This window comes from Dioscorea cayenensis, unplaced genomic scaffold (assembly GCF_009730915.1).
Source record: "Dioscorea cayenensis subsp. rotundata cultivar TDr96_F1 unplaced genomic scaffold, TDr96_F1_v2_PseudoChromosome.rev07_lg8_w22 25.fasta BLBR01001514.1, whole genome shotgun sequence".
Classification (NCBI taxonomy): domain Eukaryota; kingdom Viridiplantae; phylum Streptophyta; class Magnoliopsida; order Dioscoreales; family Dioscoreaceae; genus Dioscorea; species Dioscorea cayenensis.
Genome location: NW_024087905.1, coordinates 1 through 24,885, shown reverse-complemented (window position 1 = coordinate 24,885; position 24,885 = coordinate 1). Strand labels below are relative to the sequence as shown.

The 24,885-nt window shown below is 34.7% G+C and overlaps 3 protein-coding genes and 1 long non-coding RNA gene across 8 annotated transcripts; 2 read left to right on the top strand and 2 right to left on the bottom strand.

The window, feature by feature from the left end:
- Positions 1–512: 512 nt before the first annotated feature.
- LOC120256579 (probable plastidic glucose transporter 2) lies at positions 513–8,008 on the bottom strand. Of its 4 annotated transcripts, none has more exons than XM_039264240.1 (15): positions 7,822–8,008; positions 7,640–7,754; positions 6,201–6,303; positions 6,057–6,124; positions 5,839–5,971; positions 5,293–5,392; positions 5,072–5,184; positions 4,895–4,988; positions 3,724–3,877; positions 3,488–3,631; positions 3,321–3,394; positions 3,138–3,226; positions 1,811–1,925; positions 1,139–1,326; positions 513–741 (listed from the first exon to the last, which is right to left on the bottom strand). In XM_039264240.1, the coding sequence occupies exons 2-14, from the start codon at positions 7,734–7,736 to the stop codon at positions 1,141–1,143; spliced, it is 1,470 nt and encodes a 489-aa protein (XP_039120174.1). In that variant the 5' UTR covers positions 7,737–7,754; positions 7,822–8,008; the 3' UTR covers positions 513–741; positions 1,139–1,140. The 4 variants fall into 4 exon arrangements, 3 of the variants coding, with proteins under 3 accessions (XP_039120174.1, XP_039120175.1, XP_039120176.1); XM_039264241.1 differs by having other exon boundaries at positions 7,845–8,008; XR_005535361.1 differs by lacking the exon at positions 513–741 and adding an exon at positions 2,232–2,310 and having other exon boundaries at positions 1,189–1,326.
- A 4,186-nt stretch (positions 8,009–12,194) lies between these two features.
- On the top strand, positions 12,195–14,477 carry LOC120256577. Its single transcript, XR_005535360.1, has 2 exons — positions 12,195–12,382; positions 13,612–14,477. It is a non-coding gene; the product is annotated as an uncharacterized LOC120256577 (long non-coding RNA).
- Positions 14,478–15,350: 873 nt separating this feature from the next.
- LOC120256580 (protein tesmin/TSO1-like CXC 5) lies at positions 15,351–21,629 on the top strand. 2 transcript variants are annotated; one of them, XM_039264244.1, is made up of 8 exons: positions 15,351–15,780; positions 16,538–16,645; positions 18,462–18,639; positions 19,217–19,573; positions 19,805–19,902; positions 20,053–20,147; positions 20,546–20,932; positions 21,236–21,629. In XM_039264244.1, exons 1-8 carry the CDS (start codon positions 15,581–15,583, stop codon positions 21,454–21,456), a joined length of 1,644 nt encoding a protein of 547 aa, XP_039120178.1. In that variant the 5' UTR covers positions 15,351–15,580; the 3' UTR covers positions 21,457–21,629. The 2 variants fall into 2 exon arrangements, with proteins under 2 accessions (XP_039120178.1, XP_039120177.1); XM_039264243.1 differs by having other exon boundaries at positions 21,233–21,629.
- A 217-nt stretch (positions 21,630–21,846) lies between these two features.
- Positions 21,847–24,336, bottom strand: LOC120256576 (protein PEROXIN-4). The gene is made up of 5 exons (XM_039264234.1): positions 24,183–24,336; positions 23,481–23,600; positions 23,281–23,409; positions 22,813–22,942; positions 21,847–22,081 (listed from the first exon to the last, which is right to left on the bottom strand). The coding sequence occupies exons 1-5, from the start codon at positions 24,186–24,188 to the stop codon at positions 21,993–21,995; spliced, it is 474 nt and encodes a 157-aa protein (XP_039120168.1). The 5' UTR covers positions 24,189–24,336; the 3' UTR covers positions 21,847–21,992.
- Between the last annotated feature and the right edge of the window lie 549 nt (positions 24,337–24,885).

Genomic DNA, 24,885 nt, shown 5'->3' with positions numbered 1-24,885 from the left:
CTTGTGCCGCAATTAAACCATATATATGCAATTACTTATTAACATTAACATTACTTCTGAAAAAAAAAATTATAACCTGTATAATCATACCATTTAAATTACACATCATCTTCACTAAATTACTCTTATTTTTTTTAAAATAAAAATAATTTATTTTTTTTTTACAAAACACCACCATAAAAAGGTGTCCAGTTACAGGAATGATGTATATATTTAAATATCATATATATTTACATTCATATTTTTTAAATTAATCAATATAAAATTATTAATTATTTTAACAAAACATATATATATATATATATATATATATCATTAGCTAAAACCAGACTGAATCTTCATTTTCAAGAAAAGCCCGTTCATCCACTTTATAAAATTATTTTTTTTTTAAAAAAAACCCCTCTACCAAATCTCTTCTAACTTGCAAACAAAGTCAGGTAGTTAAAGATAAAAAAGAGGCCTATAAAAGTCAATGACAAGGAATTCTCATATAAAACATTAAAACTCATATAAATACAAATAAAACCGTCAAATAATATAGGCGATAAAATTTATTTTAGAGCTCGAGCATTTCATTCAATAATGGATAGACCCAATTGAATGAATACCATTAACAATACAACACTCAAAAGTTATCTTGCAGTCAATGCTTACATTACATAATACATCCTTTGCTCTAATAGATTATATAGATCAGCCCCTGTATAGATCTCAGGCCATTGTATTTTGCAAGTTCTCCACCTGTGCAGACACAGCATAAATGATATCATTTCAAAGACTTGTTAAGAAGGAAAAAAGACAATGAACAATCCGTCAGAAACATTGAATTAACAGCAATTTAATTGATATGTTTTCCCTGAAAGTTAATTTCATTGTGCTTCAGTAGAATAATGAAGATAAATTCATTGGTCAAAGAAAACTCTATTCATGCTACTTCCTTGAGTTCGCAATTTTAGATCATTATACTACATACTTCTGTCATGAAACTACTTAAGGGTCTAGTATAATCTCCAAAAGAATTTTAGTTGTTTTTGGTGAGATGAGGACTATATTTAGATAAAAATTGAACATAATTTATTATTCACATACAGGTAATAGATAAAAAGGTAATGGTGTCAGAAAGTTTGAATAAATATACCTCTAAATATCAGGTTGTAGGAGTGAGATTTCAATTTCTTGAAGTGATTTGCCTTTGGTTTCCACTACATTCCTCCTCACAAACACAGCAGCTATCAAGCAAAAAGTTCCAAATATAGTGTACAGAACTTGGGGCCCCATTAGCTCCAAGGCTCGCAGGAATAGCAAACCGACAAAGAAATTTATCACCTGGAGAAACAGGATAAGCTCAGTAAATACCATATGCACTGAGTAGAAATATCGACTTTGCATCAGGTTTACAGTTTTATCATGGAGTTTTCCCAAAATAAAGGCTTGCGGAACTTGACAGTTCTCAGGTCCACATCCAAGCGCTGGTCTCAGGCTTTGCTGCTCAAGCATTTCCTAATCTAAGAGGATAAGACCCTATCTCAGTTGGCCTACAAGGCATCATATCTCAATAAAAATCAAACCACTCATAAGTCAGGCCAAGAGTAATCTAGCATCTCTCCAGCTCATTTTGACAAGAAGACCTGCTTTTGGTGCACGGGATTGCTGACCAGTATATTTGATAATTTGAGATGCTTTCATTCTGCTGTAAGATAATATCCTCTAATGCAATAGGCAAAATTCCTGCTATCTTGACTGACCAGAAATTGTTGTGAAATTGTGAAAGAGAGAAGCCAAGATGATTTGAAGGTTCAGAAGTACTTACCCAGTGCACAGACATGCACAGGGCCATCGCCTTTGCTCGAATTTTGTTGGGAAAAATCTCAGGTAAAAGAAGACCAGGCACTGGACCAGCTCCCAGCGCAAATGTCAACACGAATCTACAAACAAAAGTACCAGTTTAGAAAACCAGCTATTTTGTAAGGCCCTAACAAATCTCAAACAAAAGAGTTTAATTTCAATGGATTAGTAAACATGATACAAGTTTCTAATATGAAACAGATTGTTATCCATCAAAATAAATTATTTTCAGTGAAGAGAATTCAATGGATAACAACAATATCATGATTTTATATATCGTAAAGCTTTCATCTGAGCTTCAGAAGTAGTCCTTTTGTTGTGAGCTCGAGGAAACAGATTCGTGAATTTACATGTAAAAGAATAATGTCAGCAATTTCCAAACCAACCTCAAACTTGAACTGTATCAAGAATGAACATGTCGAGATGCACCTCCTGAAGAATAGCATCATTGGTTCGGCATGTTTTCTATGTTTCAAGAATGAATATGAAGTCAAATAGAACTCATGGCCATTATAGATGGGAGGCAGCTTTGTTTTCTGTATAATTCCACAGCATAAATCGGAAGTAGTAGTCAATATCAAAATGGCAAACAACTATTTTCTTCCTAACAGCCAAGTCATGGCAATACTAATAATAAGAAGAAACACAAATTATAGTCAGGCGAAACCAACTTTAACCTTGCTTGAGATCATGGAGTTTATTTTCTTATATTTCCACATGCATGGCAAAAGTGTCATTTAAATGTATGTCACTGGGATTCCAAGATGTGAAGGACAAACCAAATTATGCTCCTAATATAAGTTCTTAAGTTTTTACTTTTGTCATGAGAGCTACCTCTTAGGTTGTGGTTTGGTTTCACACACTCTTCCTACGTGCATGGCAAAAGTGTCATTTAAATGAATATCACCGAGATTCCAAGATGTGTAGGGCAAACCAAATTATGCTCCTAAAATAAGTTCCTACTTTGTCATGAAAGCTATCTCTTCATTGTGGTTAGGTTTCACACACACAAAGAAGAAGGGTTTCACTAAATGGAGACACACATGCACACACGTGCATGCAAAGAATACGGGTTTCACTAAATGAAGAGACTTGAGAGAGTTAATTAACACACACACACACACAAAGAAGAAGAAGGGTTTTGCTAAATAGAGAGACTCGAGAAAGTTATAATTAACCACAGAAGGCTCCTGGGAATTTTATCATTTATAATATTAAACTAGGTGTAAAGATGCACAAAAGATTTTGTTAATGCAGTACAGGAATGTTATAAGTTGTGTTTTTCTACTTACAAGAGCATGCCGCCAACAGACAAATACAATGCTCCGGATCCAAGAACATGAACACTTGCTGCAACAGCCTGAAGACACATTGCCATGGCCTGGAACAATGGCAAGATGTGGCATTACTTCTGTGATACATATCATTCACACTAATTTGTCTTTCTCGATACTGAACATAACTAGATGAATTACCATGCCAATAAAGCTCCCTAAGAGAAGCGCCTTCCTTCCTAGTTTATCCATCAATAGCATTGCTATGATTGAACCTAAAAAAAAAAAATTAATTTATTATTATTTAAAATAAAAAAAAGGACCAGCCATTAATATATGCTAACCAACAGAAAATTGCCAAAGAGTACCTGACAAGTTTGAGAGTCCAACAAATATGTTGGCAAAATCTGATGGCACTCCAGCCCTTCTAAAAACAGTTGAAGAAAAATAGAACACAGCATTTATGCCCGATAACTGTTGTAAAGCAAAGAGTGTTGTTCCAATAAAAACAACTGTACAGAAAAGCAGAGAATGAACAAAAACCTCTATATCAAGCAGAACAGGATAAGCTGTGAACACATGAAAATTATGCATCAAAGGGTACCTCTAAAATGGCGACCACAGAGTAAGTCTGAGAATCTTACAGTGTCTACATCATCCCCTTTATCTGACCGTGACAATTCTGAAATTGCTGATTTAACATGAGATGCTCCCAAGAGTCTTTCAAATTCAACTTCCGCTTCAACAAGTCTACCGCGCTGTAATAGATGACAAACAAATAAGCCTGTATCTTCATTCATACCACATAAAAACAAATATAAGTAATCTCAATATAACACTAGTAGTCATGTACTTTTGATGGAGAATCTTTGCACCAAGATCTTGAATGAAATTATTAACAACCAACCACATGACAGCATATATATCATTTGAACAAAAAAGTAATCCACATACAAGTCTCACATCCAGCCAATATGATAATTCATATTAATTGGAAATTATAAAACACATAAAAAGGAATGATAAGATTCAGCGGCAAAGCATCCAGCAGTATTAGGGTCCACAACCACATTCATTGTCCATGAAACATTCATAATCCATGAACTATATCATTACCTCACCATCTACATTCCCATCAGTTGTTGTATACATCACTAGCTAATGCTGACCAAAACAGTGACATATATTGGATCTAATACCCATGCGAAATCTTTAAACCATCCAACAAGAGCTAGACTTCTACCATGCCAGAGTTAAAGTTGAACATTCACTTAGCCAAACTGCAAATTCAGAGGAACGGAGAAAGGGAAAGAGCAGGCCATAAGATTGCATGGCAAATCTCATACATTGAAATATTCCTGAAATCCTTAAAGATGACTTGGCACATAGACAGTAAAGTGGATATTAAAATATTTTTTTCCCTAAGTATTATTTCAAAAACAAAACAGACAACAAACCAGACAAGAAAATAACCCTACACAATAAATCTTATGATGCTGGAAGTTTTCAAAGAGATGGCATCTACGAAGACTACATTTACAGAAGGGAAATAAGGCAGAGTAGCCTGTTACTAGGAGTATGGAAATAAAAATATCCTTAATAGCAGAACAGCAAGAAGTCTAATAAACCAAGATTTAGTTCATCCATAGGACTCCATGACATATGTGGTGTGGTGAACTAGTCAAACCTCAGATTGTAAGAGAAGCATTGCTCATTCATAATAAGAATAGCATGCCCAAATGAAGTAAACATAGCATAATAAGATAAAAAGTTACCTTAAATAGCCAATGAGGGCTTTCAGCACAGAACTCCATGCAAAGAGCAAGCAAAGCAGCTGGAACAACAGATACCCAAAAGCACACACGCCACCTATTGACAAAAGACGTGAAGGCAAAGGTAGGAAATGTAATGTACAAATCTGTAACCCCAGGGATTAAAATTAGTTTCCGTACCAACCACCAACTTCCTTCACAGGAATCCCAATAAGAAGAGCCCCTATTATTCCAAGGCATGTTGCAATCTGAATAAAGCTTCCATATGTACCCCGAACAAATGGAGGAGACACCTGATTATATAATAGCACAAGAACAAAGAAATTTGATGACATCATAAACTGGCAAAGTTTGGCCAATAGCCACAGGGTCAAACCAAAGTACCAAACCAACCTTCATACCTCTGTCACATAAAGAGAAGCTACAGGTGGGCCTAAACCCATTCCAGTTCCTACCAAGAATCTACCAAATAGCATCATCCCTAGACTGGTTGATGTTGCACTGCAGAATGGAAATTTTAAGTCTCAAATAATTCCAACAATAATATTGGAAAATTGAAATATAAGCCTCTTGCATGTTATTGCGTCAGTTCTCCAGTATGGAAAGGCTCAAAAGATAAGAAATAGTATGAGGAACTATACACCTGAACTGACATTCAAAATCCTATATAGAAAAAAAAATGTAATTGAAAAAAAAAAAGTTTTGACGTGCATAATTAGAATTTTATTACTAACGCCTTGCGTAAGGTATTCGTTTTAGGGAAGACTCAAGATCGAACCTCAAAGCCCACGCAAAATAAAGCACAGGTGCTTATTAAGTTTTCTCCATGTGCGCACTTGTCGCATTCAAAGGAAAAAAACTTAGGATTCTACCGCCTATACATCATTCCGCATGAACGAACATGAATATGAAGGGAAGATTTATTTGTCTAAATCAAGATATATTACCTCAATGAAGCTCCAATTATCATTGGCAACACACTTAACTGGAAAGCTCTGCGCCGTCCAATCCCATCCGCAATCCAACCACTAAACAGACAGCCAATAAAAGCACCACCCAAACACATGCTGACCACAAGTCCTGCACTAACTCAACATTCAGAAAACATACTGTGGACCAGCAGAAGGCAGTAAAAAGCTTCTAATAAGATCATTAGAATTATTACCTTCAGCTAAAGTGTTCCCACCAAACCCAAGATCCAAAGAGATGCTCTCTAGCGGTTCATTGACAACTCTACAAGAAAACATTGATTAAGACCACAAACTTCATGGATTCTATACCTTACCGAAAATTTATAAATAACACAAACCCGATGTGATAGCCGAATAGGAAAGAAGTGATGGTTGCCACACATACATGTGGCAAAGAGAGCTTCCAGGATGGATTGCCATTGTCTTGTCCCATTAAATGACCTGAAAATGAAAAGAAATAAAAATTTACCATGATATTATCATAACAAAGAAGATTCAACTTTCCACTAACTTTAATCAGATGAACTGAATTTAGTAGACAGACATACACAAAACAGGGAATATTACTCAAGAAACATTGCATAAGAAGAATGGCTGCTAGATAAAAATGAAATTATAAAATGAAATCATGAAATAGGACTACCCAAACAGAAATTTTAATATCACTCATGAAAGGATTAGATCCTAACCGAAACGGTTTTGCTTCCAAAAGAGTTAATTGGATGGATCACCTTCGCTCTAATCAGAATGCATTGCATAAAAAGACATAAAACACAACTAAAATGAGAATTTTATTGTTGATACAAAAGAGTGCCATAAAAATGAAATTTTTATGTCAATTTTAAAAATAATCAGCATTAGAACATCTCAAGTTACAAGAAAAACAAGGAACATGAGCCAATTAAATTATAATGTCAGTACCACAATGAGATAAAGAATCCAAAGTAAAATCAGACGACAACACGGCAGCATAAGATACTCAATACCGACTGCCTTCACAACAAACAAAAAGAGGGGGGAAAAGCACGTGCGTTTCAGCTAATATCGAAGATCCCAGTCAAAACAATAAGTTCAGTATCAGCAAAATATAAAGAACAAGTATAAAGTTACCCCAGGCACGTCCTGCACCTACTGAAGAAACCAATTAACAGCGAAAACAAATCACTGAAATTGTCCCAGAAAAAAACCCAGATATATAACAAAAATTTATCACCAAAGCTGCAAAGCAAAAGCCACATTATACATAAAAAATGAGAATTCCATAATTTTATAGAACAGATCTGAACCACCCAGTTAACATGCGATTCATATATACAAACAACCAAAAACAAAATAAAAATCGGAAAGAAAGTTCAAGTTTTCACAAAGAAAGAGGTATAACACTCGCAAAATGCATAAAGTTGAGTAAACATCATCATTAAAGAGTAAAGTTCTACAGAAACAAAGAAAGAGAAAAGCCACAGACCACGAAAATAATACTTCTGAAAAAAATGGTTGCAAACCAACTGTTTCCAATTCAATTCACTAGACACACAGGTACCATGAACAAAAAACAACCAAACACCATACAAAAACACAGAGAAACAGCTAATTAAAAACTGAAATTCCGATCAAAAATCCAATTAAATCCAGAATACCAATCCACCACGCAACTAAGTATCCATAAACAAATCGCATCTTAAAAAAACCATAAAAAACTCCAAAAAAAACTAAAATTTAATCAAATACCAAACAAACCAACACATCCCTTAAAAAAATGGGGAAAAAAAATCCCCACCTGGTGCTTCCTGATCGTAATCATTCCCGGCCATGATATCCTTGGCCGAGCTCCGCTTCTTGATCGATGACGAACAGAACTTCCAGCTCATCAGCATTCTCTCCAAGATCCTCCCCTTCAACATCAAACAACAAACAATCATAAAAAAAAAAAGGGAAAACAACCTCGAATCCTTCACCAACCTCGAGATCTCTTAGAAAAACACCTCAGCGCCACCATGTGAAGACCACGCGACCGATCCAAGAGGCGGCAAAGGAGCTCCTTCAAGCCTTCAAGGTTCTCTAATGGCGAGGAAACGCGAGTTTCGCCGACGATGGGGAGGGCGGTGACGCAGGACCAACCACGACGGGCAATTGATGATGACTGTGACAAGGCTCTTTGGAGTTTTGCGGGTGTTATTAATATACCTTTCTTTTTTCACTCGCACCCCTGTAAAATAATTTAATTACTTTCTATATTTCTCCGTAATTCAAAAAGTATTTGCCTCAGTAATTGTTACTTTATGATTTTGTATTTATTACATGAAGTAGTTGATAGGTATTGCCGTACTGTATGGTAATAAAATGCAACTGATTTATTTATTTTATAAATAATTACTGTGCGTCATCACTGTCATGCATATATTTGGATTACTTGAGTAATGAAAATGAAATATAATTACCAAATGTGTTATAACCAACCAGTATTGGTTCGATTATGCGAAGCGAGTGTGAAATATTTAAAAATCTCAAGTTCATCTAATGGTGGTAACAAATTCTTTATTATGAGTGTAAATTTATTGTTCAAATTTTATATTATCATGTGAAGACACACAGACTGAATGATCAATTTTCAGTTCATACACACACTTTAATATGTATGGTGAATATCGTTTCTTTAATATATATGCATATAATATATATATATATATATAATTATAAAATTTTCATAAATATAAAAAAATTACACTTTATCAATTTTTTTTAATTTAATGGGTAAAAAATAGATATATAGATTTTAAAATACCGAGATATAGTTCAGTGGTAATTATTATATTTTACAATTGAAGTTTTAGATTTAGATAAGTCCTGTGTAATTATATGAGAAGTTTTTTTAAAAAACAATTACATGGAGAGATTTATCTTAAAACATAATAATCTATATATATATATATATATATATATGGGTTTATATGGGTTGGGTTTGTAGAAAATTAAAAAGTTATTAGGGATGTATAAGAAAAAACAAGAGAACTTTACTAGAAATTTCCTGAGGACACGTGGTGGAAAGACAGCGATCAACGCGATGGAGATGTAAGACCTACATAAAACTATTTTTGTTTTGTTTGTACGAAGAAATCACAGCCGTTGATTTAGCGTGTCGTTCTCGCTTGTATGGACATCACCGTCCGTTCTGTAGTCACTTTTTGGGACATTAAGGTAAATATAATTAATGCAAATAAAGACGTGTCATTATTTTACTCTTTGGTTCCTTGTATTATTTCGAATTTTTAAATTCGATCAAATTATTTATTCAATGTTGTGGCTATACGTGTCTATTTTGTTCATTGACCCTTCACTTCCTATAATATTAAATGGGACCAAATCCAAGGGATCACTGACACGTGTTAGAATGTTAATTAATTTTTACACATTGATATTGGTGCTTGGGTCCACAAATTTCAGAAATATTATTTTATAAATTTTAATAATATGGAAAAATGGGCCTTAAAATAATTACATATAAATATTTTATTTATGGGTCATAAGTTTCAAGTCAACAAGACAACAACTCATGTCATTGGTTTGTTATGTATTCCCTTTTTTTTTTTTAAACGCTTTTATGTTATATTTAGGTTAAAATATCAAAATGGTCCTACGTTTTTCGCATTTTTAGTTCCTCTAATATAAAATTCGTCTTTTTGATAATCTTATTTTCATATTTTTGTCTTTTTGATCCCTCTAATTGATGATTCTGCCATTTTGGTCCTTCAAATTGATGAATTAGAGGGACCAAAAAAGATAAAAATGTGTAAATACGAGGATCAAAAGGATGGATTTTACAACTAAAAAATGAAAATGTGCAAATACAATAACCAAAAGGACGGATTTTAAATTAGAAGAACTAAAAGGGCGAAAAACGAAAAATAGAGGGACCATTTTGATATTTATACCTTATATTTACAAAAATTTTAAAATATTATATATTTAAATAAATATTTAAAAAAACTAAGTGGCACATGGAGTAGACACCAAAAAAAATTCATAGATCATGTATATATGTGCTTGTTAGATTAGAGTTATTAATATTAATTTTTCAAATTTATTATTTAAAAAAATAAACAAATCACAGATAAAATTCGAGCGTTGATTCTTCAAGATTTATCACATTAGTATGTAAATTTTGTTGTTTTAAATCATCATGATTTATAAAAATATTAAAATGATTTATTTATAATTTTTAAATTAATGAAAGCTAAAAAAAGGCTGCCTTTTATTTTGTGCCATGTCTTCCAATTATGTTAGCATTTGACCCATTCGAATTAATAAATGTGCGTCTTTAATGTTTGACTTGAATTTAAAGTAAACATAAGATGTTATGCACCTTAATTATGTTTTGACATGTTCTTTTCATACAATTAATTCCCTTCAAAGGACTTAGTCGTCATGAGGTTGGATCCGAATTCGTAGCTTTTATTACACTTGCAAAAGTTGATTATTATGTATCTATAAATTATAAAATATTATTATTAAAAATATATTACAGTCTTCCTAAGTTTACATCTTTCATGATTTTCATGATGTGTCCCTCTCACAATTTTTTCATACTTTGCGTTTTTCATTTATTTATTTATTTTGAAAAATTGACAAGTGTCTGTCTCTATAAGTCTATGATGTATGAGTATGGGTTGTGAGTCTGTGACTAGAGTTGTCAAAACGGGCCTAATCCATCGGGCCGGCTCACCCCGCTAACAAAAATTGGCTGGTTGGGTTAGTCTTTTATAGGCTTGTTTGGAAGTGGGCCGAAACGGGCCAACCCGTTTGGATTATCGTTATGGGCGGGGCGGGCTAGCCCGCCCTTTAATTTACTAAATTTTTTTTTTTTAAAGATTAAATGAGGATAAATGTTTTAGGTGTTTTATGTAATATCATGATATTGATATTTCTCTTATATATAGTTGTTCAATTTATGTGGTAACTTTTGAATGTTGGGTTAATTGGTTAACTTAGTTGGATATGTTGTTATGTACTTGTTTTATTATTTTAGTTGTGTGATTTATTATAACCTCATATGTAAAATATTTTTTGAAATACTTCTTTTGTATTATGTTTTGTGTTTTAATAAATATCTTTTGGTTTGGTTTGGTACGTTAAAAAAAAATCAATATATAAACTATATAAATTTTAAACGTTTTATATTTTTAGTGGTCCGTCTCCCGTAATCCGCCAATCCAAGGTGGGTTGGGTCGGGTTGACATTTTGCCAACCTGCCAAATGACGGGCCAGCCCGCCCGCCCCACCCCGCCCCGCCAAATGACAGGTTTTGGTAGCCCACGGGCTGGCTCGTCCCGTCGGCCCGTTTTGACAGGTCTAGTTTCTCCAACAAAGATTCGAATTCTCACTACTCTACATATCATATAAGATTTATTTTTGGTGATGCTAATCACTTGAACCAAGTGCCTTTGGTTGCGTGTTTCATTTTTGAAAATTTTCTTTTCAAATTTTTTTATAATTTTTTTAGTATAAATTATTGTATCTTCGTTGGAGCTTGCCCCTCACATGCTTGGGTGCAACCCTGATTGATGCTAAAACAAAGGCAAATTGTGTATCTCATTAGGTGCATTGATGAGCTCGCAATTTCTCCCTTTGGTGCATATATGAGTAAAATTTGAGATAATTTAGTAATTTTGTAAATTTAAATTTTTATATATTATTTAAAAAACACTGAGTTTTTATGGATACGAAAATATTAAAAAGAATTTTATGAAATTGGAAGGATCGGAAGGATGTTCTCTTGCTTGTCTCGGAGTACTAAGATAATTTTAATTTTAAAATATTTATTATATAAATCAAAGTTTATTTAATAATCTATTCGAAATTTCCCAGGAATAAAATCTTAAATGAATTTTTACTTTTAATTTTAATTTTAATCCTTGCATAATACAAAATCCCATCTCTCATTTCTAACCATTAACAAATATTTTTAATTTTTTTAAAAAAATGGATAAACATTGTTTTATTGAAAAAAAAAAAAAAACACACTAGAAGTACAACCAACAATGAAGAACAAAACAATGTGTTCTCACCAACAATGAAGAACTCAAAAAAACAAGTAGATAAAAGAGGGTAACTGGGAATGTGAAGAAATCCGTCACATGTCAGTCCGAGCTGCAAGGTGGAGCAGATTACTCTTGATTCAAGGGAAAGTCAAAATTACGGGTGTTAACTGAGGTCCGTGAGTTTGGGAAATCCAGGGAGCGCTTTAAAATTGAAAAAATAATAAAAATTAATTACTAAAAAAATCAAAATTCTAAGAAAATTAGGATCAGTATGTAATATTATTATTGTAAGAGGTTTTGCGTGTAAAACTCCAAACAATGGCGTAGTCTATGGAAGCACGAGACCGAGAGAAAAAGGACCATGCTGGCGAGGGGTGACGACGGACGCCGGTGATCCTCCGGCGAGAATCTACTTCCGGCCCTGCTGATCCAGGGCCTGTCGCATGATTTGAGGCCTCATCCTTAATCGATTCACGATGATTTAGGTTTCCATTCTTTCCCCATTTTACCGACTTTTGGATTTCTGGTTGCTTGGAAACCAATATTCAGATATAAGAAATAAGAAAAGAATCACTGAGGGGAAATCTGATGCTATGTCCGTGAATGTTCAATTGGTGATGCATGATCAACAGGATTAGAACCCATTATATGTTTCTGTTTTCAAGATGGTAGCTTGAATTTAGGTTAGTTAATTTACTCACTCTTTTTTTTTTAAAAAAAAATAGAATTTAATTCTACTTGACATGTTTCTGATATATTTGTTGTTTATATGAGTTGAATTCAAGTAAAAGTTGTTGTTTTTGCTTTGAGAGTGAGATTTTGATGTAATATTTTTGTTTGAGAAAATTGGGTAAAAAAGTTCTAGATTAGTGATATTCAGATTAATGCTTTTTTACAGAGACTTATGGTTTGATGGATGTGTTTATGCTGATTTGTGATTGTTGTAGGATAAAAATTTGATCTTGAGCACTTAGAACATCAAGAGGAGATTATCCTGAACATACTTGTGGTGCTTTGAGCTACCATATAGGTTCTCCATGAGGAGTTTCTCTTAAATTTTTATCCATTTTCATGGATGTGTTTGATCTTGTATTCCTTCTTGATTACTTGTAGTTAATGTAATTGTGCATGTTTGCTGCTGTGGTTCTCATTAATTTAAGAGTATATAGGGCATGCCAGACTGAGGTTTAATTGCTGGTCTGTTGACTCTGCTGTGACACCCTTCAAATTTTTTGGCTTGTCTGATAGTGGATTGGTAATGAAAAATAGATTAGGATGCATTGGGATAGTGTAAACCACCATTTTTCTTTTAACTTGAAATGACCAATTTTTTGGAATCCATATTTTGAACATCAGTTGAGGCTCACATTGACCATGATGTTCTGGATGGAAGATTGGCAGGGGAGGTGGAAACCTTCTTGATGTTTCACTCCTACTTATGAAAACAGAAGGGAATTATCCCACATAATAGAACAGAACAGAGCTCTATTGGCACATTCTGGCAAAATATGCATCCTAATGTTAATGTATCCATAAAATGGATATAAGGTTAATATTTTTTTTATTGCGTTTGTCACCAGTTTTCATGCATATCTAAATTATCTTTTTCTCTTTTCCCTTTTTTAAATTTTTTCCTTTTTGTCTGTCAATTTTATTTCTTTTTTTTTTTGTTATATAACATGCATTGTTCTTCTTTTCTTTTCTGTTTTTTCAGCATGAGATGTAAATAAACATTAATGATTTGGGGATCTCCTGATGATTCAAGACAACCTAACTCTTTGGAATGGGGTGCAATGACAAATTGTGAAGCTAGATGCAAATTTGATTGGCTGATGCCTTTGGAAAGGAACACTTGTAGAGCCTCAGAATGCTATGATTTCATAAGCAATCTCCACCAAGAGCCAACCTTGCTTATGAATCCTGATACAAGGGAGAGGAAACAATCCCATGAAGACCGCTGACCTGTTCTTCTCTGTGCAAAGTGAGATTGTCACCATCTTTGCTACAGCATCTGAGATACCGATGTTGATCGTAGACATCATCAGCGACTTCATAGACAGTCAACCATTCTGCAGGATGACTGAAGACACCGTCATTGATCATGGTCTCGGTCAGGAGCATGATACATGCCAACAATTCTGCTGTATATGCGCGAAGAATACCATCATGTCTTCAACCCAAAACCAAGTCAATTCATAAGAATCATAACAGCAACATTGGTTCTGAAGTCTATGCTTGTTTCTTCTTGGATCATCCTCTCCTCCTTCAGCAGTAACATTCTGCTCAGTAATATTCACTTACTGCAGCCGGAATCTTGAAACCCCATTTCCGGAGATGGTATTCCAGAGATCGGTGTTTGGTGATACACAATTCTGGTGATTCTAAAGCTCCAATTATTGCCCTGAGAGGGAGGTTTGTCCATTTCTTTATCAGTGCTTGACTATTCTCCAAACCATCCACTTCAATGCAAGTCTCTGTCTGTTCTTATCTTCAGTTTCAACCCATTCTATTGATCTTTTCTCTGAATTTATCTTCTCAATATGGTGAATTTTCTCAATGGGAAAATATTTATTTCAGGAATTTGATCAACTAGCAATGCATTTACTTAATTTTAAAACAGCATTTGTGAAATTTTCTTCCAGTTTCCTGGTTTTCACTTTATTTTCAAGGGAAGTGACTTTGAGATTCGTGGAAGGGTGATGATCAGCATCCTTTCTTGAGGGCAGTCTTCAATGATCCGAAAATATCTGGTTCAGTAATGCCCATCATCGAATCCAACCGTACACGTGTCCATCATCCATTCCATTACGTTTACTTTTCGCGGGAAAATCTCTCGTTCACTCCAATTTTATCCCGTGTCCCCTGCAGGGACTTCGCGGGAAAAATTTCTTCTTCTTCTACCCCCTGAAAATTATTCAATTTTCTTATCACTCCAAATGGAGTCATAAGTAATTTCAACTTCGGATTATTACCAAGGAAAAGTTTTAAAATTATTTTTATTTTTTAATATTATATAAATATATATTTCACCAAAGAAACAACAAAATGTATCTCTCGAGAGAATGAGGATAAGAATAAGTATTATTTTTAAAAAATATATTTATAAATATTTACTTTTATGAAGGCAGGGAAACAATTTTTTTTCAAAAGAAAAGGTATTAAATATTTAATTCAAAATCTCAGGGACTAAAAAGAAGTTTTAAAACTTTCAAGGGGTTGAAAAGCAAAAAAGTATCAATTTAAACCAAATAAAAATCAAGTGAATACATATGAAGGACGCCCTCGCTAAATCCGACGGTCAACAAACCCATATCTCAACCTCTATGAATTTCAGCCGGACGATTTATCCTACGAATCTAAACCGTTCGATTCTCATCTCGACGAAATCTGGCCGTCCAATATTGTAATTCGATTTCAAAAGTCGAGAGGGAGAGAGAGAGAGAGAGAGAGAGAGAGACAAAGAGCTCGCTCTCTTTCTCTTCTTCTTCGCTTCTCCATTCCTCTTCTTGAGAATTCTCTCTCTTGCTTTGCCATCGGAGAAATCATCGATGCCCTAGCTTTGATCCTTGTTGTTGGGTTCGCAGAGGAGGGGATCAGGGCTGAGATTGATCTCTCAGGTGGTGGGGATCGCGCTCCCGCCTTTGATTTAGCGGGATCGGGATTTGGTTATTGGGACTTTGTTGATGGAGCCCGGGGTGCAGTCGAATGCGGCGGCGGCGGCGGCGGCTCCGGAGTTCCCGCCGAAGAAGCTCGTGCGGCAGCTTGATTTTACCGCGAACTTCGGCACCCTGCCGGCGGCGGCTGCCCAGAGCCAGGCCCATGCGACGGCGGCGATGCAGTCTCAGGTGGCTACGTCGTCAAGGACGTCGATTTCGATGCCTCTGTGAGTGTTTGCGCCATTGGTTTTATTGGTTGTTTTGAATTTTTATCGGATTTTGATTCACTGAATCCTGTGTTCTTGGTGTTTGGGATTGGGAAATTTGATGATTTTTTGAATATTTTTGGGTCAATTTGGGTTTTTTTCTGAAGAAGATCGAGGTGGGGATTTGGAGTTTCAATGTTTGAAAATTTTTGCTTTAGTTTGAACGCGTGATTTCTCAAGATTTTGGGCGTTTTGGATCCCAATTTGAATTCTTGAAGGCTTAAGGGGCTATTCGGTGCTCTTCGCCCTTTTATTATTAGTTATTTTTTTGGAAGAATTCAAAATCATTCAGAAATTTTGCTGCTTTTGACATTTTGTGCATTCTTTAATTTTAAACTCCAAATAAAATGTTTGTGTTTTCGGGCAGCTTCTTTAATCCTCTCATTTTCTCTTTATATGTAATTTTGGTTGTCTTTCATTATGTTATAGGATAACTTGCCTTCTATTTTTGTTGCATGATGTTTAAAAACCAACTTGGCTGCTTATTCTGATATTTTATTGGTATAAGGTTTCCAGAAGCTTTATTTGGTTATTGGTTATGTCTCTGACTTGTGTGGTATTTTATATAAATAATGGTGTACGTGCTTGCAACTTTTTAAGATTAAAGACCATACTTCTATGCTGTTTAAGAACTTCAGTTTACAACAAAAGAGTATCATTGCTAAAACTACTGCCAGAAAGCTCATCATCACCTAAACATTCATTTTCATTTCCTTAGGAAGATAGAATCTCCAAGATCGCGGTCACGGCCTGTGTACGACGTGAAGGATGGCACTCCAAAGAAGCAGAAACAATGCAACTGCAAGCACTCTAGATGCTTGAAACTGTATGTCTATTGCCTAATTTTTGCATGTATCATAGTGCTTGCTGTTTATGTTGACCTTGTTGTGCTGTTGGTTCCCTCTCCTCTTTTCTATTTCTGGAAACATTTTTCAGTAGAATTTCAAACTGAACCTTTACCTTTGTTAGTTAGTAGGTTCTTTGTCTGCATAATCAAGTGGCTTGGGTTATAATGCTAGTTGCATTGTTTGCATTTTGGACTGCATCAAAAGGTTGCATCAAATCTTGGGAAGCATTAAATACAAATCACTTGTTGCAGGCTGCTAGAGATGTGGTGTGTGATTTGTAGAATAGCTTGGGCAATGACTTATAAGCCCATGCGAAAGGCTGTATAAAGGCACTCTTATGTCTTCAAATGCATGTTGTACTCCTTGACTTTAGGACCTATGATTTTTTCTCATCAAATATCTCTTTTTTTTTTTTGCAATTGCCATTTCATCACCTCTTTTGATCCCCTTTTGGGTAGGTTCTTGTATGTGCTTCTAACGGTGTCTGAGGGCTAGTTGACTTAATTTTGTGTTGACCCAACATTCACAGTAAGATTTAAATATTGATGGAAAAATAGCTATGAATTTTCAAAACTTACAATGAAGATTGTAACTCACAAGGATGAGAATGGCACTACCAACGTTTGCAAATTACCCTAATGTTAGTTCGGGACATCAGAGAGTAATCCTATTTTGCTCCAACAAGGCTTCTAAAGATCATTTGGCTTATCCTTTGGCCATAGGATGGGGCTATGCAATGTGGGGAGAAAACTTATGTTGCAGTTGTAGCGAAGACGAAGATTATAGACTAACGATGAATTGGAATACATTATAAATTTGTTAAATTTGTTCTGCAACTTTTCCAGATAAAATTGTATAAGTACTTGATATTTAACAATCATTTTATTGGTACTTCTTTTTGTGCAAGTTTCTGTTTTTCATTTGATCTACTTATAGGTGAGCTTCCTGTTCTATTTCCTGTACATTTTGGTTTTGAAAGAGGTTTGTAATATTCTTTTTATCTCCAAAAGATTCTGTAAGTCCTACATGGAAAGTAGCCATTTATTTCCTTGTTGTGTAAAATATTCATATCATCAACAATTGAAGGACTGTTGCTTTCCTTTATCTTGCATAGAATTGCCATGTTTGTGTTTTCACTCACTTTGTGGCACGATATAATATTTATTAATAGTTTTGGTTTGAAGTTTGTAATATAAGTTTGTTAGATTCCAACCAAGCAATTGTTTGATCTTTCCTTACCTGCAATGACACTGATCTAGCTCATAAATCATTTAAGATGCATGTCTGTTTGGCATAGTTGAATGTGTTTTTTATGTTACAGAAATCAAATAATCACATGCAAGAATATAGATGAAGAAAATATGGATTGGAGCAAATTTGACTTTCACAAGATATAACTAACAGGACGAAGGTCTCCATAAACTGTACATGGCCATCCATTCTTCAACTTTCTCAGTTTAGTTATGGCAGGTTGAGAAAATTGGTGTAAAAGCTTTGTGTTTAGGTTTTTAAATCTGGACCTGTACTCCATTGCCTATCCATATTCATTTTGGCTTGTCTGGTGATGGTCAACTAATTGTGCTTATGTTTTCCTTTAATTATCTTTTTTGAAACTGAAAATGATCTGAAAGTTTCTTTTACTGTTGTTACTTGTTCTATTTAACTAGTCCATGATGCATTGTTCTGTAATACAATGAAATGATATGAATACATGAATTTGATGCTTTAGTTGGATTTCATCAATTCTAATCTCCATTTTATTGTTGTAATTGGTTTTTGATGATGGATGGTCAGTTATTGTGAATGTTTTGCATCTGGGGTTCATTGCGATGGATGCAATTGTGTCAATTGTTGCAACAATGTTGAGAATGAAGCTGTGAGGCAAGAGGCTGTTGGCCTTACGTTGGAGCGAAATCCCAATGCCTTCAGGCCTAAGATTGGCAATAGTCCACATTCAATAAGAGATATCAGAGTATGTTGTCATGACTAGAACAATTATGCTGTCTCCCTTTTTTGTGTGATAAACCCATGATATGGTTAACATTCATATGTTGCTTCTGTGGTAGTCTAGGTATTGTTTCAGCTCGTTATGATCTTTCCACTAATCATTTTTTTTATATGAGTTTTCAAATATAACTTGGGTTGAAATCTCCCAATAAAATTTATCATTCTATTCATTTGGCTCAATTGTTTGAAAGAAGATTGATCAGCACCTTGAAAACTTACCCTTTGTTTTGTTACTTTGGATCCACATCTTTTGTCCTCTGATTTAATGAATAACTATTTATGTAACCATGTGCAATGTGATCAGTGGAAATGTATTTCTTAGATATGTCTTAAGACTACCAAATAGTCTGCTAGAGAGTTATATATAGGCTATTAGTCATTTTTGCAAACCGATCAGTATTGAAAATTGTGTAGATAAAAGGACAGTTTCTACCTCCCCACATGACCAAATTTTTAACCATTGTGCACAACTAGCATTTTGTTGCATGTGTCTAAATTTATTCATAGTTGCATGCTTTTATAGAGATTTATTTCTATATTAGGAGGATTCAGCAGAATTTGCTTTAGTCGGGAAGCACAATAAAGGTTGCCACTGTAAAAAGTCAAATTGTCTCAAGAAGTATTGTGAGTGCTTCCAAGCCAACATTCTTTGCTCTGAAAATTGTAAGTGTATAGACTGCAAAAACTTCGATGGGAGTGAAGAACGAAGAGCTCTCTTCCATGGTGACCATCCAAACAACCTAAGCTACATGCAGCAGGCAGCCAATGCTGCCTTGAATGGAGCCATTGGGTCCTCTGGTTATGTTTCCTCTCCATCTTTGAAGAAGAAACTCAAGGGGCTCCCTTTTGGCACATCAGCAAAGGATCAAGCTATTCACAGGGTTGCACAACTCAATCAGGTATTTTCTTACTAATCATGCTATGTTATGGAAGTAATCAGACTGAGATAAATTCCTGCACATCACTCTAATTTTCCCTGTTTGCATTATTTTAATATATGACTTATGCAAGTCCGGCATTGATCCCAAATTATATCATCAATGATTGTGTTTCTATTAGTAATCCACTTGCAGTCCTTTTTTTTTAAATAATGCAGACCATCACTCACCACTTATCATCATGCTTATCAGGTTAATCCTCTGAAGACTTCAGGAACTGCTCCCCCTGGTAACCCAGTAGCACGTGCAGTTAATTCTGCTTCCTCAGGATCTTCTAAACTTGTATACAGGTCCGTACTTACAAGCACTTGCTCTAAAATATGCATGTGGCCTTCTTTAATCTTCCATGCAATGATAAATATATTTTGGTTAGGAAGGTTGACTCCAGTCTCTTTAAAGGTCACGCATAACTGTTATCTAACTGTTTTTATTCCTTGTAGACCTCTTTTAGCAGATATTGTCCAACCAGAGGATGTGAAAGAGCTCTGCAAGCTTTTAGTGGTAGTATCTGCAGAGGCAGCCAAAACATTTTCTGGTATGAGCATGATAAAGCAGTTATTTTGGATAATGTTCTTTGCTGGTTATTGATGCTTTTTAGGACTTTGCCCACGTTATGCAAAAATGCACTTGAAACATGCCATGATAAAAAGAGCTCCAGAATCAAATTATAATCTGCTACAAATGTCTATGTGGACAAGCATAGTCCCCAGAGATTACTTGGTACATGATACTGAGATGTGTGTTAAATTTATCAATGTCTTCTGCTATTTATCGATCTTTATTAGAAACCTGATCTGACTCAGCTTTGCTTGAATTTTATAAAATTAAAGCTGTGAATGAGTCCTACTGCAAGTCAATCTTCATGGCAATTTTATCTGACAAGTTCTTGTCAGCCTGATAGAACTCATCAAGCTTTGATTCCAATGTATTCAGATAGAAAAGTTCATGAGGAAAAGCATAAACAGAAGGGCGATCAAACAGAAAGCTCTCATGCCTTGTCAAACCAAGATGGAGATCATAACAAGAAAGCACTGCCTGATGATCGCTCAAGTGGAACTACCTCAGATAAAATGAGCACAGAAGAGTTTACGTCTGACTCAACTGAAATGCAGAAAGGCAGTCGGCCAATGTCTCCGGGGACACTAGCATTGATGTGTGATGAACAAGACACAATGCTAATGACATCCCAAAACTCTGGTGCACCTCCAAGGTTTTTGTATGACCAGAGTGTGACCGAGGTATACGCAGAACAAGAGCGGTGTGTGTTAACAGAATTTCGAGACTGTCTCCAAAAGCTTATAACACGTGCGAAAGTAAAAGGTAACCAAAGCATTCCATTACATGAAAGTCATATACTGCTGTCCATTTCAATTCTATTTCAGTCATTGCCCTTATCTTAGCACTATCAACTGACATTTAGCTACCAATAGTTGATACTAAACATCATGTTTACAGTTACTATTTACATTTTTCGACCAATGCTACTCTACACCGTTGTTACAAAGGTGGCATTACATCGCACTTCTTGGTGACCATAACATGAACTAAATTACTTTGATAGTATTGTAATTTACTTGAGACATATGTGATATCGATGCTTTCTTCTATATGTGATCACAGAAGAAAAGTATGCTTCCATGGCCATGAAATCAGAAGCATCCAGTAGTCAGCAAGGACCTGTAATTAATGGCAATGCTAGAGTTCCTATGCCAAGTCCGGCAGAGCTATTGCGGTCATCAAACACGTTCCCTATTTCTTTCCATAACTTCTTGCCTCCAAAATTAGGTCGATCAACCACCGAAAACGGCAACATTGACTCCAAGACAGAGAACTTGGATCTGTAGAAAGAATAAATGAAGATAATGGTGGAAATATATGCTCAATCATGTTGTTGCATCCCTGTATAACATCTGATGGCCTCTTTTGTGTGCTGTTGGATGTTTGTAGTCACTTGTGATCTCTGAATTTCTATATTTGATCAATAATCAATCAATTTTCATTGAGCCCATTTTTTCAAGGAGAAGTTCCTCTCTCTCTCTCTCTCTCTTAAAAAAATGAATCAAAGTTTAAATATGGGTTTAAAAAGAGTTATCAATAAACATGTTGCTGTTGACATGGTAACTGATGATTGCGGTTAATTTTTTCCCTGCTAAATATCTTATTTATGTTTCAGATGATGCATTTAAAACCAATCCAGGCCAAATTACAAACCAAAAAGATAGATTAAAACCATATAGATTCAATTCACATAATTGATTCCATTAACAATTCACTTATTTTTGAGTCTCATCAAGCCAAAAAGTGAGAAAGACACATGAATGTGTAGTAATTTCCATTGGCAATCTAATAGATACAACATAATGCCTCTTTTTGATGATCTTTATCTCTTTTTGGGAGTTGCAGCAAGCCTAGTATACATCCTTGCCATTGACCGATAGCCCCTTAGATCACCAGACCGTAGAAGATTTCCTGGCGTAAGTAAGAGATCAATGTCATTCTAAAATGAAAAAAAAACCACATATAATCAGAGGTTAGAATTGTAAAGCTTAATTTTTTCTCATATAATTTGTCAAATTTCGAGTTAACATTACGATTTCCTAATAGTGTAAGCAATGCAAGCTAAATATATAGTTTACAATGATAAGGGCAAAATAGTAATCAAGAATTCGAAGTTTAGCAGCAATGGGCAACACAAACTAAAAAATAGTTTAGCATGAGGAAGAAGTGTGTGTCACAACATGGTAATACATAACGCTGGCAAACTTCAGGCAAATCACTGATGCTAAAATCTTGACAAATAATAATGCCCATTGCCCAAGTAAATTATCTAATTATCTACTGAACAATGGTTCTAAAACAACACGAAGCTGCGGTTATCAAAAATTCAATCAAAACTGCAGCTAACAATCTTGTTGTAACTTATGACGACCATGAGTGCAAGGATGGAGTTCATCACATATGTATATGGGCATTTGCCCATTTTTAAAATCAAGTTCTTGTTAGAAGGTTTCATAATGTTCATGTTGTTGATTGTAAACAGAAAAACAACAGAATTACATAAATTGATCTAAGCACTCCAATCAAATCAAAAGGCAGAATCTATTTCCATACACAAAAAAAAATTATGGTAAGACCTAGTGAAGAGTAATTAAAAAAGTATCATATGAATTTTGATGAATATGTAGACTGAATTAACTGACCTGAATCACAATTGAGGGGGCTATCTGGTTCAGGATGAGCCATTAAAGCAATTATAGCTCTGCAAACAGACTGGAGAGTCCATGCAGGGCTCCAAGCATTCTTTAAGATATCCAAGCAGATCTCCCCTGTCTAAACAGCACAAAATGTGATAAGAATTTAGATGACCACAAGCTAATATAGCAAGTCACAGTGCTAACAGAATCAAATAGCAACCACAGCAACCACAATAGCTACAGAGTCGCCACTGAAAAAAATTGGAAATAACAGGACTTGATACTTCCATTAAATTCCATGGGATATCATAACATGTTGCCTATAATAAAGTTGCATCATTTCTATTTTCAAGAAAAGCAACGTTTTTTTTTCAAGGACCAAATTGTGAATTTTACCTAGAACAGACCAACAAGATGAAACAATTATGACAGAATTTGTCGCATCTCAGATGGACAATTAAAAGAAATGGTCACCTTGAAATGCACATTTGGATGGAAGATTTTTGTCAAGAACCGCACTTGTGGAGGTAGTAATGGGTACTGCTCTGGAATAGCAAATGCAAGCTGAAATACCCCACCTTCATATGGAGTTTCCGATGGCCCCTAAACACAAGAAAAAAGTATAAAATCAAAAAAAGGCCTACCCTACCAATACCTCTTTCTAAGCAGCTTACCTTAATTAGAGCTGTCCACTTAAATATATTAGATTCATCACACACTAACTGAATGTCAGGGTCAGCTGATTTCTCTCGTTGTACCTCTTTGTATTCCTTAAAAAGCCTTGCTCGTGATGCCTGTGTAAATTCACAGACATTGCAAAACACAACCAGATCAGAAAACTTGCATAGAGTTAATTACTAAAGTCAACAAATAATTCTTAATTTTTCAGGGTTAGACCAAGTATATATTTTAGCTACCAAAAAAGAAACGCCATTAAGTAGCAGCAGAACAAACTATCAAATCATAGAAGTTCCTTATTGGTATCACCAAATACATTATTCACAAGGGCATGTTAGCAAACCAGAGAAGAATGCAGTTTGGTAAGCAGAAAAAATGCCATCAACTTCTTTGCAAACTAATATAACAAATGATATAAGCACTATGTACCTTGAGATGTTACTACATTCAGCACACTTTGCCTATAATTTTCTCAGTATAATTTCCATGTACAGGCCTTCAGTATTGTAGCACATAGACATACATGCTACCCTTAAATCGGTATAATAATGTCAAAAGTTTAGAATATTTATGCAATACCATTAATTAGGGCTTCCTTTCGTTAGAATATAAGGACAATAATGTATTTTAGGTTCAATTAAAAAAAAAAAGAAAAAGAAAAAGAAAATAGAGTCATAAACTTAGAACAAGCTTCTAACCTGCATGACTTCAGCTGATGAGATTGCCTTGATGACAAAGTGCAATTAATGAACCAGCCTTTGAACTATAAAGTTGTATCACGAGTTTTCAATTACTGCAACATGAAGAAATATATACACATATACGCATATGAATAAATAAAATGAAACAAGTAGTCCCTCAATGCAACTAAAAATCATACAACTTATGGTTAAAGCAAGGGATAATTACCAATCCTGAGGATACCCAAGCAATTATTAAGTTTAAAAAATACAAGAAAACTTCATTTGCCCAAATTCAAAAACATTGAAAAGTCACAGCCAATAGTACATATTTCAATCTAAATCAAACAACAGCTTATCCATCATTCAGAAAAAACTTTATATATGAATATGAAAACAAAATCAGAAGAAGCACATAGATGAAGGAAAACCCATACAAACAGAAAAACAAACTGAAAGGTAAGAACACTAACGCTTAGTTGTTCTTCTCACAAATTGCTGCATCAAATTAGTATTTAAAAAAAAAGAGAGAAACTTTTGAATATCTTCTTCATATCATACAATTGAAGTAGAATGCTAAAACTTTCCTCTTATCAAACCACAAAAATAATCCTCGACACAAGCAATCACTAAAAATTTCCCAAACACCGACCAAATGATCTCATCACAATTGAAATTACCGTTCATATGAGTGATTATCAACAAGATCCATCATTTGAAA